Source organism: Malus domestica, chromosome 03 (assembly GCF_042453785.1).
Source record: "Malus domestica chromosome 03, GDT2T_hap1".
Taxonomy (NCBI): domain Eukaryota; kingdom Viridiplantae; phylum Streptophyta; class Magnoliopsida; order Rosales; family Rosaceae; genus Malus; species Malus domestica.
Genome location: NC_091663.1, coordinates 14,267,773 through 14,287,076, shown reverse-complemented (window position 1 = coordinate 14,287,076; position 19,304 = coordinate 14,267,773). Strand labels below are relative to the sequence as shown.

At 41.9% G+C, this 19,304-nt stretch overlaps 1 protein-coding gene across 1 annotated transcript; it reads right to left on the bottom strand.

The window, feature by feature from the left end:
* Positions 1-18,687: 18,687 nt before the first annotated feature.
* LOC103424472 (uncharacterized) lies at positions 18,688-19,095 on the bottom strand. The gene has a single exon (XM_008362559.1). The coding sequence runs from the start codon at positions 19,093-19,095 to the stop codon at positions 18,688-18,690; it is 408 nt and encodes a 135-aa protein (XP_008360781.1).
* Between the last annotated feature and the right edge of the window lie 209 nt (positions 19,096-19,304).

Below are 19,304 nucleotides of genomic sequence, written 5' to 3'. Positions count from 1 at the left end.
AATGGTCCCTGGCTCGAGCACACAGGTCCCCGAGGAGTTGGCACTTTGGTTGGTTGTCGGGCTGCAAGAAAAAGATAGAGTTAGTTCTGAAATGTGCCTTTGTTGGGCCTTAGGTGTAGGCCGTGAGACTCGCAATCAAAACTAAGTGATGAGGCGTGCCACTACCATCTTTATATGGCAGATGTGGAATGAGTATATTTAAACCGATTACTTGTGCCTTAAGTTACTCTAACTTCTTATTATCAAAGGATTGTCGTCGATGGGTTAAGTCCACATTAAGTTCTTTTTTATGCCTTGAGATCAAGGACTTTTGTTTATCTTGTATGCTTCAAAGGGTGAAGGTCTAGATCTAATCAAAACATTAGTTTCTTTTACTTTCACGATAGTAAAAGTACTAAGTGAACCAGATCTGAGAGTTAATGGAACTTTGGATCATTAATAGACTGAAAAAGACTTGCACATCTACTGAGGAATATGTTGATGTACAAAATCAGCAAGGACTTTGGTACAACAGAAAGTGTTAAGTTTGTGACCTTCGCTAGATTGCTCCGGTCACTAGTGTGGATAAGTAAGTAAATGGATAGGGATAGGGAAGCAAACACAAGATGTACGTGGTTCACCCATATTGGCTACGTCCACGGAGTAGAGGAGTTTTCATTAATTGTGAAGGGTTTACACAAGTACATAGGTTCAAGCTCTCCTTTAGTGAGTACTAGTGAATGATTTAGTACCAATGAAATTAGGAAATATTGTGAGAGAATGATCTCTATTTATAGAAGAGAGTTTCTAGTTTCATTCTGACATTGACACGTGTCATGTTGTGATTGGCTTCTGATGTTGACACGTGTTGCGATATGATTGGCTTCTGATGTCGACACATGTCGCATTGTGATTGGCCTCCTGGTTGTAAGGAAACTCTTCTGGGTCCTTGACGGTATAACGTTGACCGGTGCTCAGTAATTTCGGGATTGGTTAAGTATGGTACAAACAATGCTCCCCTAAGTTCCCGAGTGAGGGAAGCTCCTCGGTTGGGGACTTGCAAGATCCAAGCCATTGAGTAATCACGAAACTTCTAAGTACTGAAATGTGGTACCATTTTCAGTTGCCTTATCTGTTTCATACGTAGATGTGGCATCTTCTTTAGAAGTACTTTTCCTCCATCTAGGTGTGGTATCTTTAACCGATGAAGATGCACAAGGTAATGTATCAATTTCACTTGAAGCTTACTTGTAGTTTCGGGCTTGGTCAAGTGCGATACAAAACCCTATAGTAGAAGTCCCCCAAGTCGCCGAGCTAGGAGATTTGCCGAAAGAGGTAACAAACAAGGTAAGCAATCTGACTTCCAAGCAAGCAACCTGAATTGGAGGTTCGACTTCGGCTTCCGGTTGATTGTTCTCCTTTTCCTTATGTCGTAAACAGCAACAAGGATAAGGAGAAGCAAATGGAGAAAAGATGATATGAGATACTCTTGCTTTTGAAGAAGTAACTTTCCACAGGCTTATTCTTGAACTGGGCTGGAGGGTCTGGTTTCCTCCAGAATATAAGGCCAACTCAAGAATTTAAACGTCAAAACAAGTCCACCAAATCAATAGTGTGTTCGACCTTGATGCTATGGGATACTTTTGCTTTAACGAAGTAATAAATTAATCGGCATGTGTTCTGTTGCGCTTGTCTCCACATGCTTCCTTGTATCCTTCTCACTTGCCCTATCTGTTCCTCAGGCAGATGTGGTATCTTTTCTGGAAGCATAAGATGTTGAAGATGAGTACTCAAGAGCAATGCCAGGTAAGTAATCAGGCAAGAGGTTCCAGGCAGTCAGTTTTTGACTGGAAGCTTGATTCCAAGTACTGCCTGATTGCTCTCTTTCTCTTTGTCTTGCAGGTAAGAACAAGGGCAAAGGAAAAGACAGGGAAAAAGCATGATATGGGATACTCTTGCTTTTGATCTTGATGATATGAGATACTCTTGCTCTGGTGTGGCTGGTTTGCATAGGTATTATTAGGGGGGAAGAAAGCTCAGTATTTCGAGAGGCTTCGTTGGGAATGCCCTCTCAGATATGAGAAAGGGTTGAGCATTTTTGCAGATCTGCCTGTCCGTGGAGGATGAAGGTCGACATATATAGGAGTCTCCCTAACAACAAGTAGTAATGCTATTCCTTTACCCTTCTTGGTCGTAGTAATGTAGTGGGAGTTGCAAGCTTCACGTGTTTTAACTTTGTCAGAGCACTTTGAAAAAGTGGTATGTGGTATTTGGAAAGCTGATGTTGCGTGTGAAGATTGCAGACAAGCTTTATCCAAGGAAATCTGGCTCTCAAAGTTCGAAAAGCGATGCCTCTTCGGTTTTCGAACAAGCAATCCTGTCGGGGATCTGGCTCTCGAGATTCGGAGAACGGTGCCTCTTCGATTTTTGAGAAAGCAATCCTGTTGGGAGTCTGACTCTTGAGATTCGTAAAGCAGTGTCTTTTCGATTTTTAAGAAAGTAATCATGTTGGGAGTCTGGCTCTCGAGATTAGAAGAGTGATTCCTCTTCGATTTTTGAGCAAGCAATTTTTTTGGGAGTGTTTTCTCGAATGTGAGTAAAGGCTGGGCATTTTTACCAGTCTGCCTTGCCATGGAGCATGAAGGTTGACACACATTGGGACTTTCTAGTTATCAAGCAGTGGTACTGTTCCTTTACCCTTGTGGGTAATAGTAGGGTAGCTGGACCATCAAAATTTATGTGTCTAAACTTTGTCAGAGATCTTTGGCAAAGTTATCTGTGGTACCCGAGGAGCTGATGTTGTGTGTGGAAAGTGGTGCCTCTTCGGAATTCGGAGAGTGGTGCCTCTTCAATTTTTTAACCAACGACCCTGTTGCCCTTTCTTTTATAAGGGCATCAATTGTGTGCAAGGAGTACATTCAAAGAGTTATTGCTTGTAGGAATTTTCCCCTGACTTCAGAGATTTATTCCACCTCATTTCTCCTTCATCATTTCTGAGAATGTCTGGCCCATCCGACAGTCGTTTTGACTTGAACTTTGGTGAAGAGGCAACCATGCCTTCTCAAGACAACATATGGCGCCCATCCTTCTTATCCCCTACTGGTCCTCTTACCGTTGGGGAGGTGGCCAGGAACCTTTTTACTCCCAAATATAACAGACTACTTTCCAAACGGTCTGATGAGTTGGCTGTTAAGGATTCTCTGGCTCTCAGTGTTCAGTGTGTAGGTTCTGTGTCTAATATGGCTCAATGCCTATTTGCTCGAACCCGCCAAGTTGAATCATTGGCGGCTGAAGTGATAAGTCTCAAACAGGAGATCAGAAGGCTCAAGCATGAGAATAAACAGTTGCACAGGCTCGCACATGACTATGCTACAAACATGAAGAGGAAGCTCGACCAGCTGCAGGAATCTGATGGTCAGATTTTACTTGATCATCAGAGGTTTGTGGGTTTGTTCCAAAGGCATTTATTGCCTTCGTCTTCTGGGGCTGTACTACGTAATGAAACTCCAAATGATTAACCTTCGGTGCCTCCTCCTTCTAGGGTTCTACCTAGTACTGAGGCTCCGAATAATCACCCTCTAGTGCCTCATCTTTCTGGGGCTCTGTCGACTGCTGAGACTTCTCCTGAGCAACCTTTGTGAAGGCTTCCTCTTATTTGTTTATTTTGATTCATGTATATGTACATATTTGTAACTTATCAGAGATATCAATAAACAAGCTTTGCTTCATTTCAACGTATTGTGTTAAATACACCAATGCCTTCTTCACTAAATTCTTTGAATTTTTCCTTTTGTTGAAGCTTGTATGTTGAAGCTTTGTGAGTGAAGCATGTAGGTTGAGGTAATGCTCCCTTAATTTCCCAAGTGAGGAAAACTTCTCGTTTGGAGACTTGAAAAATCCAAGTCACTGAGTGGTTGTAAGACTTCCGAGTATCAAGGTGCAGTAGATATGGTAGGAATCCCCCAAGTCTCCGGTCGAGGGAGTTGACGAATGAGGCATTTCCTTTCTAAGTGGTAGCCCAAAACTCCTTCATATATATTTGTTATGAAAGTTGTTAGGCCCAAAGAAGAGGAGGCCTAGGCAATTTTTTTTTTTTTCGAATTTCCGAATATATATATATATATATATATATATATTTTTTTTTTTTAAAGCTTTGTAGGTGAAGCTTTGGTGTTGAAGCTTCGTAGGTGAAGCTTTGAGGTTGAAGCTTTGTTGGGCACCATGAATTGATTTTGCTTCACACTATCTTGATCAAGATAGTGTGAAGCTTTTGTGTTGAAGCTTTGTAGGTGAAGCTTTTGTGGGTCAAGCTTTTGTAAGTGAAGCATTTATGGGTCAAGATTTTGTAGGTGAAGCTTTTGTGGGTTAAGCTTTTGTGAGTCAAGCTTTTGTGGGTGAAGCTTTTGCAGGTGAAGCTTTTGTGGGTGAAGCTTTTGTAGGTCAAGCTTTTGTGGGTGAAGCTTTTGTAGGTGAAGCTTTGGAGTTGAAGCTTTGTAGGTAAAGCTTTGGAGTTGAAGCTTTTGTTGGGTACCATGAATTGATTATGCTTCACACTATCTTGATCAAGATAGTGTGAAGCTTTTGAGAATTTGTAGTTGTCCTCCATTGATGAAGCTTTTGTTGGTGAAGCTTTGGAGTTGAAGTTTTGTAGGTGAAGCTTTGGAGTTGAAGCTTTGTAGGTGAAGCTTTGGAGTTGAAGCTTTTGTTGGGTACCATGAATTGATTTTGCTTCACACTATCTTGATCAAGATAGTGTGAAGCTTTTGAGAATTTGTAGTTATCCTCCATTGATGAAGCTTTGTTGAATTTCCCTTTGTTTTTTTTTTTTTTTTTGGAAACTAGAAATTTGAAAATGTGGGAGAGACAACATATACAAATTTTGCTTCCACACCGTTGAGCAAGAGATTGTGATGCAAGCCACACCTTGTAGTAGTCGAAGGTTTGGATGAACCATATAAATTGAATTTGCTTCGAAGGTCTGAGAATTGTAGTTGCCCTCCATTGGTGAAGCTTTTGTTGGCACCATAAATTGGTTTTGCTTCACACTGTCTTGATTAAGAGTGTGAAACTTTTGAGAATTATGGTTGAACTCCTTTGATAAAGCTTTTGTTGGCACCATAAATTGGTTTTGCTTCACACTGTCTTGATCAAGAGTGTGTGAAGCTTTTGAGAATTGTGGTTGCCCTCCATTGATGAAGCTCTTGTTGGCACCATAAATTGGTTTTGCTTCACACTGTCTTGATCAAGAGTGTGTGAAGCATTTGAGAATTGTGGTCGAACTCCTTTGGTAAAGCTTTTATTGGCACCATAAATTGATTTTACTTCACACTGTCTTGATCAAGAGTGTGTGAAGCATTTGAGAATTGTGGTCGAACTCCTTTGGTAAAGCTTTTATTGGCACCATAAATTGATTTTACTTCACACTGTCTTGATCAAGAGTGTGTGAAGCTTTTGAGTATTGTGGTTGCCTTCCATTGATGAAGCTCTTGTTGGCTCCATAAATTGGTTTTGCTTCACATTGTCTTGATAAAGAGTGTGTGAAGCTTTTGAGAATTATGGTTGCCTCCCATTGATGATGCTCTTGTTGGCACCATAAATTGGTTTTGCTTCACACTGTCTTGATGAAGAGTGTGTGAAGCTTTTGAGAATTATGGTTGAACTCCTTTGATGAAACTTTTGTTGGCACCATAAATTGGTTTTGCTGCACACTGTCTTGATCAATAGTGTGTGAAGCTTTTGAGAATTGTGGTTGACCTCCATTGATGAAGCTCTTGTTGGCACCATAAATTGGTTTTGCTTCACATTGTCTTGATCAAGAGTGTGAAGTTTTCGAGAATTGTGGTTGAACTCCTTTGATGAAGCTTTTATTGGCACCATAAATTGGTTTTGCTTCACATTATCTTGATCAAGAGTGTGTGAAGCTTTTGAGAATTGTGGTTGCCCTCCATTGATGAAACTCTTGTTGGCACCATAAATTGGTTTTGCTTCACACTGTCTTGATCAAGAATGTGAAGTTTTTGAGAATTATGGTTGAACTCCTTTGATGAAGCTTTTATTGGCACCATAAATTGGTTTTGCTTCACATTATCTTGATCAAGAGTGTGTGAAGCTTTTGAGAATTGTGGTTGCCTTCCATTGATGAAGCTCTTGTTGGCACCATAAATTGGTTTTGCTTCACACTGTCTTGATGAAGAGTGTGTGAAGCTTTTGAGAATTATGGTTGCCTCCCATTGATGATGCTCTTGTTGGCACCATAAATTGGTTTTGCTTCACACTGTCTTGATGAAGAGTGTGTGAAGCTTTTGAGAATTATGGTTGAACTCCTTTGATGAAACTTTTGTTGGCACCATAAATTGGTTTTGCTGCACACTGTCTTGATCAATAGTGTGTGAAGCTTTTGAGAATTGTGGTTGACCTCCATTGATGAAGCTCTTGTTGGCACCATAAATTGGTTTTGCTTCACATTGTCTTGATCAAGAGTGTGAAGTTTTCGAGAATTGTGGTTGAACTCCTTTGATGAAGCTTTTATTGGCACCATAAATTGGTTTTGCTTCACACTGTCTTAATAAAGAGTGTGTGAAGCTTTTGAGAATTATGGTTGCCCTCCATTGATGAAACTCTTGTTGGCACCATAAATTGGTTTTGCTTCACACTGTCTTGATCAAGAATGTGAAGTTTTTGAGAATTATGGTTGAACTCCTTTGATGAAGCTTTTATTGGCACCATAAATTGGTTTTGCTTCACATTATCTTGATCAAGAGTGTGTGAAGCTTTTGAGAATTGTGGTTGCCTTCCATTGATGAAGCTCTTGTTGGCACCATAAATTAGTTTTGCTTCACACTGTCTTGATCAAGAGTGTGAAGTTTTTGAGAATTGTGGTTGCCCTCCATTGGTGAAGCTCTTGTTGGCACTATAAATTGGTTTTGCTTCACACTATCTTGATCAAGAGTGTGAAGCTTTCTACGAGTTGTAGTGTTTGCATTGTTACAGAGAGGAAATGTCTGAAGCAGATGCAAGAGGGCTGAATAGCTTGATCTTCGTATGCCATGCACTAAAGTTGTTGTTGGCTTGCAATAAGACTTTGTTGGTGACTATAAATTTTGTGGGGCATAAGTGCTCCCCTAGTTGAGTTGTCAAGCTTGAGGGTTTTTTATTATTTGTGAATGCTAGGAGTTCACATGTACAAGTTGTACCACTCGTCTTCTAGTAGGTGGAATGAATGGTGAGTTGCTTTCATCACTTGGTTGGTGGTACGAAGATGAGTTCCTTCTTCACCTAGTTGGAGGCATGAGTGGCAAGTTGCCAAATGATCTTAGAGTACGGGTTGTACATTTCATCACCTGGTTGGTGGCATGAAGCAGAGTATGGGTTGTACATTTTATCACCTGGTTGATGGCACGAAGATGAGTTCTTTCTTCACCTGGTTGGTCGCATGAGTGTCAAGTTGCCAAATGATATTAGTGTACGGGTTGTACATTTCATCACCTGGTTGGTGGCATGAAGATGAGTTCCTTCTTCACTTAGTTGGTGGCATGAGTGGCAAGTTGCCAAATGATATTAGAGTACGGGTTGTACATTTCATCACCTAGTTGGTGGCACAAAGATGAGTTCCTTCTTCACCTGGTTGGTGGCTTGAGTGGCAAGTTGCCAAATGATATTAGAGTACAGGTTGTACATTTCATCACCTAGTTGGTGGCCTGAAGGAGAGTACGGGTTGTACATTTCATCACCTGGTTTATGGCATAAAGATGAGTTCATTCTTCACCTGGTTGGTGGCATGAGTGGCAAGTTGCCAAATGATATTAGAGTACGGGTTGTACATTTCATCACCTGGTTGGTGGCATGAAGGAGAGTACGGGTTGTACATTTCATCAACTGGTTGGTGGCATGAAGATGAATACGGGTTGTACATTTCATCACCTGGTTGGTGGCATGAAGATGAGTTCCTTCTTCACCTAGTTGGTGGCATGAGTGGCAAGTTGCCAAATGATATTAGAGTACGGGTTGTACATTTCATCACCTAGTTGGTGGAACAAAGATGAGTTCCTTCTTCACATGGTTGGTGGCATGAGTGGCAAGTTGCCAAATGATATTAGAGTACGGGTTGTACATTTCATCACCTGGTTGGTGGCATGAAGGAGAGTACAGGTTGTACATTTCATCAACTATTTGGTGGCATGAAGATGAATACGAGTTGTACATTCACCTGGTTGGTGGCATGAAGATGAGTTCCTTCTTCACATTTCATCACCTGGTTGGTGAGAATAAAGGCAAGGGGTCGAGGCATATTGTAGCAAGTGTCGAAGATGCAAAGTATGTTGAACCTTTTCAAAGCATAGTTGGCTTCTGTATGGATGTGTTGGAATGTATGATGTTCATGTATGAATGTGTTAGAATGTATAATGTTTATGTATGAATGTGTTGGAATGTATGATGTTTATGTTGATTGATATAAGTGATGCGTATGAATGTTTTGCTATGCATGTAGGGATCCATGCTTTTGATATGTGAACCATGTTGGTTGTAACACTTAGTATCACATACTTTGTGTCAAAGTATGCATGTTGAAGCTCTGAGTTTGAGTATAAGGGTAGGTCAGCGTAGACCAAGTGTTCCAATGCTAGGAATGTAAAAGACTCAGAAAAAGTTGTCTGAATTCCCTCTTCTTTAAATATTTGCCGAATGGCTTGTGTGACAAAAGATCTCAAGCGGTTGAGAGTCAAAACATTTGTAATGTGTATGCCTTCTTATAATAGCATTTCCTTCTGTGCCTAGTCCTCAACTTTGAAAGAGTGAGGCTTGGCCCCATAGTCATAATAGTCGACGATACGTTCACCCCTAGTTGTCTTGATACGAACTTTTATCCCTCTTGTTGTAATGGGCTTGCTGAGAGTAAAAATCCTTCCTCTTACCAAGAGACAGATACGTTTGGTGACTTAGCGAGTAACTAAATGAGGCAGGAGATGATGCAATGGGTGTCTGAATGGCCAAGATTTCCTCACTTAGTAGAACTTGGCTTCCACTTCCCACTTGTTTATAGGGGTTAACTATATGGGGGTTCCCTTGGTATATCCTTGCTTCGGCGGAGGCGTGGTTGTAAGCCTGTGCCATCACCTCAGAGTAAGTATTCCAAGTATTGGCATTGATCATGTACTTGAAGAAACAATCATGTAGGCCTGCCGTGAAGGCCTTGAGGGCGGTCTTGTCATCTACCTCAGCGCATCGAGAATACTCATGGCTGAAGCGACTGGCATACTCTCATATGACTTATCTGGCTTATGGTGAATAGTGTACAAGTCATCTGCAGAATGTAAGGGATCGGTCTGGAAGATGTGTTGAGAGACAAACAATTTCCTCAGTTCCTCAAATGAGTCTATTGTCTCAGGTGGAAGACGGCAATACCAGTTTAGAGCTCCGTCAGAGAAGGTGGAGGGGAAGAGAAGACATTGCTCTTCGTCGGTGTGCATCCGATATGCCATGGTGGACTCAAAGAGGTTAAGGTGTTCAATTGGGTCTTCCCTTCCAGTATAGAGTTGTAAACCAAGCTTTTGTTTTGTCTTTGCTTGAAGGGGGGTGTCGAGGATCCTCCTTGTGAGAAGGCCAGGCCTGGGTTGGTTCCAGTCAGGTATCTCGGCCTGACGTTCGGCCTTCAACTTATTTACTTCCTCAAGGAGTCGTAGGACAATGGGGTCCTGAGTGGAGTCATGTACCACTAGGATTTTCTTTCGTAAGTCTTCATCGCCTCTTCAAAGTAGGAAAGTTTAAGCAAGGGCGTGTGATTTTTCCTTAGACTCGCCGTACTGACTTCTAGGGTGAGTCTGTCGGAATACCTCAAAGTCCCATATACCTTCATGTTCCTCTATGACTTGTCGTTCCTTCCCTAGAGCAGCTGGCCTGGGTCGTGGGAGGGGACCGAGTCTTTCAGAAACCCTTGGGTCATTGATCTTCGAGCATATGTGGAAGGGATTCTCTCAACGTTGCTTTAGGAAGTCTCGGCAGTCATGATAAACAGCTTTTAATCCTTCCAACCCTTCTACAAGGAGATATCTTCCTCCACTTCTCCTGCTTCGGGTCGAAGCAACTGGGTTGAGAGAAGTCTCACATTGATCAATATTTTGATGATTAGCTCGTTCCTCATCAAGGATACCCATGTCAAAGGAAGGTGACCCTCCGTGTTGGGGGGCACCCAAATGATGGTTGATGTCCACAGGGGCAACGAGCTCATATGTTTGAGTACGCCTAGTTTTGTGGAGCGTCTCAAAGAGCTTCTCATACTGCTCCTGGAATACCTCATTCTTCATTGCTATCTTGTTGTTCTGAGTTTCTAGCTCATCGACTTTAGCTTGAAAAACAACCCTCTTTCCTTCCTTCTTTCGTTGTTTCGCACTAGGTGCAAAAGGGGTGTCATTCTGTGTGCTGTGGCTTCCTTCGCTCCCCATGTTGGAGAGGGATGCCTGGTCAAAAGAGAGTGTACGAATGGTGGAAACCAGCTTGACAAAGTTGAAGATAGTGGGAATAAATATCGTTCCCACAGACGGCGTCAAATGTTGATGCACAAAATCAGCGAGGACTTTGGTACAACAGAAACTATTAAGTTTGTGACCTTCGCTAGATTGCTCCGGTCACTAGTGTGGATAAGTAAGTAAATGGATAGGGACAGGGAAGCAAACACAAGATGTACGTGGTTCACCCATATTGGCTACGTCCACGGAGTAGAGGAGTTCTCATTAATTATGAAAGGTTTACACAAGTACATAGGTTTAAGCTCTCCTTTAGTGAGTACTAGTGAATGATTTAGTACAAATGACATTAGGAAATATTATGAGAGAATGATCTCCATTTATAGAAGAGAGTTTCTAGTTTCATTCTGACATTGACACGTGTCGTGTTGTGATTGGCTTCTGATGTTGACACGTGTCGCGATATGATTGGCTTCTGATGTCGACAAATGTCGCGTTGTGATTGGCCTCCTGGTTGTAGGGAAACTCTTCTGGGTCCTTGACGGTATAACGTTGACCGGTGCTTAATAGTTTTGGGATTGGTCAAGTATGGTACAAACAGAATACATTATAATACCAAATCTATTAATGGAAAGGCAAAAACAAAGAGAGTCGGGCAAGATTTCACCTTGTCGGGCAAGGTTAAAACATCTTGCGGTCTTTTCCCTTGGCAATTTACAAAAGGATTGAGTACTAAAGGGGATGACTGGAAAGGAGTTTACACATGAGAGATAGATACTACAACATTTAGGGAAAAGTTAGCAAAGCTTTTACATAGACAAACGATGTCTTTCTAAAGAGGTCTAAGCCTAAAAAGGTGCAGAGTCTGGACAAAGCACGACTTTTTGGGTATTTGCTTGGCTGAGAGACAAGTTGTATGTTTGTTTGTTTGTTTGGTTAAGTGTCCTTGTCTCTGAGCCCTCTTCCTCCTTTTATAGATGAATTAGCGCAGCTATGCCATTTCTATTCTTGCCTGAAAGCAACTGAAGGGTAATGAGTTACCACCATTTTTACGTGTTTGTCATCCAAAAAGTACTTTTGGGGCGAGAGTTGGTGATCTTCCATCGGTTGTCACTTATTATAAACAATTGGCCTTTGCATTAATGGGGAGCTGCCATAATATCTTGAAATGGATGAACTGGGTTTGATTCTAGGCTTCGGGCAAAACCTTTTTTATTGACCTTTCTTGGGCTTTCCTTCCTGAAAGCCCAAGGTTTAAATATTAACACAAACAATGCTCTGTTCAATCATTGTTAAGCCTGCAGATCGAGGCATAAATAATGATTGAATAGCCGATTCTTTAGTAACCACCTTCGCACACCTTTACTCGGAACCTGTGCCGTTTTAATGCAGCCGTTTCGCTTTAGACTCTTGCGCAAACCCACGAATCCAATCTCCAAGCGACGCTTCACTATAAATTCCCCCCTTGACCACTTAGTGACCTTCAAAAAATCTTTCCTAGATTTGGTATCACTTAGAGTTTTGGATTCAGCCTTCTTGCGAGATTAGTGAGGGGATTTCCACCATGCGCAACTTGCTTTATAGCCTTTATCGTTTTCAAACAGGCCTACGCACTAAGTTTTTCTTTGATGAGGGATGAGTGCTCTCCTTGGGACCTGCATGGATATCCCAGGCTTCAACAGTTGTAAAAAGCAACATGCTTAAGGTAAATCTTAGCCTCTGCATTCTTGGTCAGTTCATCATTATAGGTGTATGCTTTGGGATCAATATCACAATTTCATCATCAGCTCGGGCCTTCTTCTCATCAAGAGTCAAAGTATCCATCAGCTTCTCATTGATTCGAATGACGGTTTCAACCTTGAGATTGGCAATGGGTCTCAGCCTTAGTCTCTGCTCCAATTTTTCCATTCCGCAGAGAGACTTTTAGGGTACCCAACTAACTCCATGGGTTCCTCAAGCATAGATGTAGAGAGATTTTATTTGCTTTAGAGGAGTTGAGTAGAATCTTTATGTTCATGTCGTCATACCATCCTAGGATAGTTGCTTCAGAGGAATTGAGTAGAATCTTCATGTAACTTCACCAATTAATGAAATGAAAATATTCCTCTTTACTTTATTTCATTTTGCTATTTCATTTTTTAACTCAACCATGATGAAGATGCTAATTATCTTTAGATCTCTCAAATCAATTAAACCTCTTCAATGTAACAATCCCTAATATCCCATAAAGTTGGACGGTACTTCTTAAAAAATTTAGCATTAACCGGATGTTTATGTGGATCTCCTTCTAAATCGGCCAAATAATATCCTCCTCTATCCAATGCTTGATGAATAATGAAAGGGCCTTCCTGAGTCGGGCTCCATTTCCCAAAACCCCTTACTTGGCTCCCAAGGGCAAGATTGTCTTCCATACTAAGTCTCCCTCCTCGAAAGTCTTTATTTTCACCCTTTTGTTGCAAGCTCAAGCAACAGCTCTTCTTCCTTCTTGAATTGTATTTAGAGCTTGGATTCGGGCTACATCAAGGTCTTCCACTTCCTGACACATAGCCTTAATGTATTCTTCACTGTGTAGCCCGAACTGGTTTTGAATTCTGACCGAACTCACATTAATTTCTATGGGAATTATGGCATCTTGCCTGAAGGTTAGAGCATAAGGAGTAGTTCCAGTTACTGCTCTCTTGGAAATTCTATAGGCCGACAAAGTGTCTCCTAACTTTTCGTGCCATTTCTCTGGATCCCCGGCTATCATTCTTTTAATAATGTTTACCAAGATCTTATTGCTGGCCTCCGCCTGACCATTCGACTGGGGTTAGTAAGGACTTGATTGAATCATCTTTATCTTGAATCTGTCAGCGAATTCTTCTACTTTCTTTGAAATGAAAGATGGTCCGCGGTCTGTGACAATTGTCTCGGGCACTCCAAATCTGTGTAAGATCTTAGTTTTGATGAACTTTTTAGTAGTAACTGAAGTTATAGTTTTCACCGCTGAAGCTTCTACCCATTTGGTGAAGTAATCCGTTGCCACAATTATGAATGTATGCCATTTGCTAGAGGCTGGGTGAATTTTCCCGATGAAGTCCATGGTCCACCCTCTGAAAGGCCAAGGCTTGACCACAGGGATTAAAGGCATAGAGGGCACATGTTGGAGAGGTCTATGCCTTTGGCATTCTTCACACCCTCAGGCATAAGCTTTGCAATCTTTCTCCATCTCGGGCCAAAAATAACCATACCTCCTAAGTAGCCACCTCATCTTGGTCCCAACTTGATAAGCTCCACAGATTCCTTCATGTACTTCAGCCATGATTCTCATCGATTCTTCTTGGCCTAAGCATTTTAGTAACAATCCGTCTAAGGTCTTACTTAGCATATTCTTTTCCCACCATACATATTTAGTTGCTTGTTGCCTAATCTTCTTACTCGTGGGAAAAGAAAGATCTTCCGGGTATTGAATAATGAGGGATTTCCAATCTTCTATCTTGGGTTCTTCGGCCATCACATCTAAGTTGAATCCTCTATCAAAGATAGAAGGGAGATTCCTCCTTTGTACCTCTACTTCCCTCTCACATCTCGAATCAGGGCTCCCGAAGACAATTGGGCCATTTTATTGGCCATTGCATTTGACTCCCTAGGGATGTGGCCGATTGATATTTCAGTGCCCCAATAGCCTAACAGCTGAGTGGCTGCCAGGTAATAATCGGCCATAATGATGTGTCTCCATTTATATTTCCCACTTAACTGATTAATCACCAATTCTGAGTCGCCAAACACCTCTACTTCGGTTGCCCCCAATTCCATTACAATCTTCAAGCCAATTATTAGTGCTTTATATTCTGCCCGATTGTTGGTAGTCTCTTGATAATCTAAGAGGAATGAATAACAATGATAAGAGCCTTTGGGATCAATGATGACAATCCCAGCTCCCGCAACATTCTGAATACAAGATCCATCAAAATTTGGTTTCTAGGGAGTGATCCAAAGGCCAATTACTCTTTCTATCTCCTGCTGGATCCACTATTCCTTGCCCTTGGGGCCCTTTCTATCGGGACCCATATACTGGCTACCTCCAGAGTTACTGGGATGTTGACAATCTCATTTTAAAACTCTTGATGTTCAGCCAAGAAGTTTGCAATTGATTGCCCATTGATCACTTTTTGAGGTACATACTGGAAGCTGTATTCTGAAAGTGATAGGATCTACTTTCCGATCCTCCCAGTTAGCATTTGTTTTGAAAGCATATACTTGATTACGTCGGTGTTGGCAATGATGTGGATGTAGCAAGGCAACATATAATGCCTTAGCTTGCAAGCAGTAAAGTACAAAGCTAAACATAACTTTTCCACCGGAGTATATCTTGTTTCTACCTCAGTCAAGATTCTACTGAGGTAGTAAACGACTTGTTCCTTCCCATCTTCATTGTTTTGGTCTAGCAAGCTCCCAATTGATCTCTCTGAGGCAGAAACATAAAGTTTTAATGGCTTTCCTCTCTGAGGTGGCATGAGTACTGACGGAGAAGCTAAGTAAGCTTTTATGCTATCGAAAGCCTTTTGGTGTGGTGGGCCCCACTCAAATTCTTCTTTGTATTTTAGTCTTAGCAGAGGAGTTAACGGCTAAATCTTGCCCACTAAATTAGCAATGAATCTCCTCAAGAAGTTGATTTTCGCCAGCAGCCTTTGAAGTTGAAGTTTATTGGTAGGATGAGGTGATTTCATGATTGCCCGAGCTTTGTTCTTAACAACCTCTACACCCCTTTGATGAACAAAGAATCCCAAAAAGTTGCCCGATCTTACCCAAAAAACACACTTCTTTGGATTCATTTTTAGCTTGTGGATACTCATTCTTGTTAAGGCTCGTCTAAGATCTATTAAATGTTGCTCTTTAGTCTTGGATTTACCCACAATATCATCAATATATACTTCCATGCTATGGCCAATTAAGTCATGAAAAATGGCGTTCATTGCTCTTTGATAAATTGCACCTGCATTTTTTAGCCCAAATGGCATTACAAAATATTCATATGCCCCAACATGACCTGGGCATCTAAAAGTTGTTTTATGTATATCTTCTTTAACCATTTTTATCTGATTGTATCCAGCATTTCCATCCATAAAATATAGAACTTTGTGTTTGCCAATTGCATCTATGGATAGGTCAGCCATGGGCATGGGGTATTCATCTTTAGGCGTGGCTCCATTGATGTTTCTATAGTCAACACAACATCTAACCGCTTTAGTTATAACTTTTAATACAAGTACAATGTTGGCCAACCACTCAACATATTTGGCAGGCCTAATAAATCCGGCCTTTACCAGTCTCTCAATCTCTTCTTTGACCTTCCTTGATCTCTTTTGACATCCTTCATGGTGTTTGCTTGACAGGTTTGAACCCCTCCTTAATAGGCATTCGGTGTTCTACTAAGGTTAGATCTAAACCCGGTATTTCGGTGTGTTGATGCATAAAACCGGAGGTCTTGGAACAATGTAAATCCGACCGTGAATCTGCATGAAATGTAAATAACACAAGATGTATCGTGGTTCACCCCAAGGTTTGGGCTACGTCCACACTGATTGTATTGTATTTCTCTGAAAAGTGAGGGAGAGAGTGTGAGAGCTTTGCTCTAGATAGGAGAGACTTAGGGTTTGTAAGGGTGAGAAGGCCCTTTTATAGAATAAGGGCTCCTCCCCTAATTACATATTTGCCCCTTCCTTTATTACATAATTACATTTAAGTCCTCTGAGTATTTATACAAGGTCTAAATACGAGGCCCTAAATATGGTATAAACAGTAGTCCCCCAAGTCTTCAGTTAAAAGAGTCTTTTGGCTGGAGACTTGAAATTCAGTCCATATGTGGGCCGAAGTAACTAGATGTTGTCTTGAACTGATGCTTAACTAGAAGTAGCACATGCTGCGAGGCTGCTCGGCTCGTGGCTTATGTTGCCTTGGTTGGCTTGGCTTGTGGCGTTTGAAGGTGAGGGACTCCCTTTTATAAAATAAGGGCTCGCTTCTCAATACATGAATGATGAGCTAGAGTTGATGCTCTCTAATGATGGTGAGGGGGTCCCTTTTATAGAATAAGGGCTCGTTCCTCAATACATAAATGATGGGCTAGAGTTTGATGCTCGCGGCGATGCGGTTGCTCAGTAGGCGGCGATGCTCTCTAATGGTGGTGAAGGAGTCCATTTTATAGAATAAGGGATCGCTCCTCAATACATAAGTGATGGGTTAGGAGTGATGCTCGCGGCGAGGAGGTTGCTCAGCTGGCAGCGTTGCTCTCTAATGATGGTGAGGGAGTCCTTTTTATAAAATAAGGGCTCACTCCTCAGTACATGAATAATGGGTGCTCTCTAATGAAAGTGAGGGAGTCCATTTTATAGAATAAGGGCTCGCTCCTCAATACATAAGTAATGGGCTAAGTCCCCCTAGTATTTTTCATGAGGTCCAGTTGAGGCCCAATATATGGTACATAATGTAGTCCCCCAAGTCTTGGGTCAATAGAGTCTGTTGGCTGAAGACTTAAATTGAATCCATGTATGGGCCGAAGTGGCGGTTGTTCGGAGGTGGTATTTGTATACCCTGCATTGAAGCTTTGTAGGTGAAGCTTTGTAAGTGAAACTTTGAAGCTGGAGCTCTGTAAATAAAGCTTTTGAAGCTAGAGCTTTGTAAATGACGCTTTTGAAGCTAGAGCTCTGTAAATGAAGCTTTTGAAGCTAGAGCTCTTTAAATGAAGCTTTTGAAGCTAGAGCATTTGTAAATGAAGCTTATGAAGCTGATTGACATGAGTGATGCTCATGGATGTTGACATGAGTGATGCTCATGAATGTTTATGTATGATTGGATGAGTGATGCTCATGAATGTTTATGTATGATTGACATGAGTAATGCTCATGAATGTTTATGTATGATTGACATGAGTAATGCTCATGTATGATTTGAAGTACTGGGCGTACTTTTGATCACCTGGTTGGTGGCATGAAGTAGAGTACGGATTATACATTTCATCACCAGGTTGGTGGCATGAATGGCTAGTTGCCAAATGATATTAGAGTACGGTTGTACATTTCATCACCTGGTTGGTGGTAATAGCGGCAGGTTGCCGAATAATTTTGGAAGTACTGGGCGTACTTTTGGTCACCTGGTTGGTGCTATTTTGGGCTTATGAGCCTTCGTCCTCCACAACATGTCAGCCCATTTATTTTGGGCATTTTTTTTTTTACCCTCTGATAGGGTTTATACATATTACCCTCTAATGGGGTTTATACAAATGTCTCCGAAAGATAATAAAAATAAATTACATCATTCAAAACAAAGGTTTCGACAGTTGCAAATCGTTGGTGCGTATTGCACCTACTGCGTACTGGGTTGTTGCAGATCTTTTTCCATATGCGTATTCTAGTGACTTCTTCAGAAAAGTGGGAACATCCATGATGAAAAATTTCTTTTTCAAAAGTTGATGGCATCTTCTGCTTTACTTTTGTTTTTTGCTTTTCTGCTTTCTGCAATTATCTCCGAGACTGATTGAGTAGTGGGTTTGTTTTATCATTCTCGGCTTGGGAAGTAATAATGATAAAGCAAAATAATAAAGAAAAAAGGGGTCTTATCTGCAATCACGGAAGAATCAATTTTTGGTAGCCCAACCCTTTGTGCGTCAGCATAACCCTTTTAGGTAGCCCCGTCACTTTTCAACTGGGTCAGTCTCGAAGCTTTGTCGCGCTATCATGCGAAATGATGGGGGAAATGAACTGGTAAATTGGAACGATTATTCATCTTCCGGTGGCGGCCGAGACGGGTGGCACATGATCGGAGATCCGGGGATGAGGGTGACGGGGACGGACGAGCTTTTATCATCAAACTAGTGGTCCCCACAAAGGCAAAAAAGAAGTAGAACTCGAAAAGGGTGAGCTTTGGGGCAGGCTTGGATTTGGTGATGAAGTATAAGAAAGCTGTCGGAGGGAAGAAGCCAAAAGCTATGCATGGAAGAGATTAGCCCATCTCAACTTATAATCATAGGGCATGCATAGCTTTTCCGGCCGCCATTGAAAGTCTGTATTCCCTGAAATGTGGCCACTCTGTAGTCTAACTCGCCGGAGTCCTACAATGGACTTCTCCTTTGATATTAGCCGGGACAACGACGAAAAGATTGACTGGTAACTGGCTTTCGATGACGGCCAGAATCAGATGCGGTTGCTGCCATGGTGGCTGGTTGCAGGACCGCACCAAGATGGCTTCATTGTCTCCACCAAGGACAGATCATTCAGCTCGGATGAGTTGTTGCTAATATCGAGGCCCTCGTGGGATGAACTTCTTTATGACTGTGGAATTTCATCAGAGCTGGGGTCGAGCTCGCTGCAAATCCTCGACCTAGGCAGATACGACTTTGTGGGTCCCACCCCGCTGTGTTGGCGATGTCGATGGTTTCAGCGTCAGGCGTCACTCTATACTTCTTCATGATAGTGGGATCAAAAAACTCCTTCACAAGAATCAAAGGTGAACCGATGACGCCACAGATCTGCATCTCTTCCTGCTCGTAGTTCTCTTCAGGCTGGACGACAACCAAGATAAGATGATCACCTTTCCAGACAACGTTCTCGACTGCCCATTTCAGGGTCGACCTGCTGCCCGGCGACAAATCCACTGCCACTCCCACTCTCCTGTCTTTCATCTTTTTCTCAATCTAGAAAAGATGGTCAGAAACGACGCCGAAAGTTCAGATTCATGGGAAAGGCACCGCCAGAGGCGTGTATGACAGTGATTTTGTCTGTGTTGGTGGAGGCTGCCATGGAGAACTCATGGGAAAGGCAGCAATGGGTATTTGATCTTAAGATTAATCTGAGCCTGGTGGCGGGGTTCATGGTGAGGTACGGGCAGTCG

Coding starts and splice junctions, on each gene's coding strand:
- LOC103424472 (XM_008362559.1), bottom strand. CDS start 19,095: ATGAAAGACAGGAGAGTGGGAGTGGCAGTGGATTTGTCGCCGGGCAGC.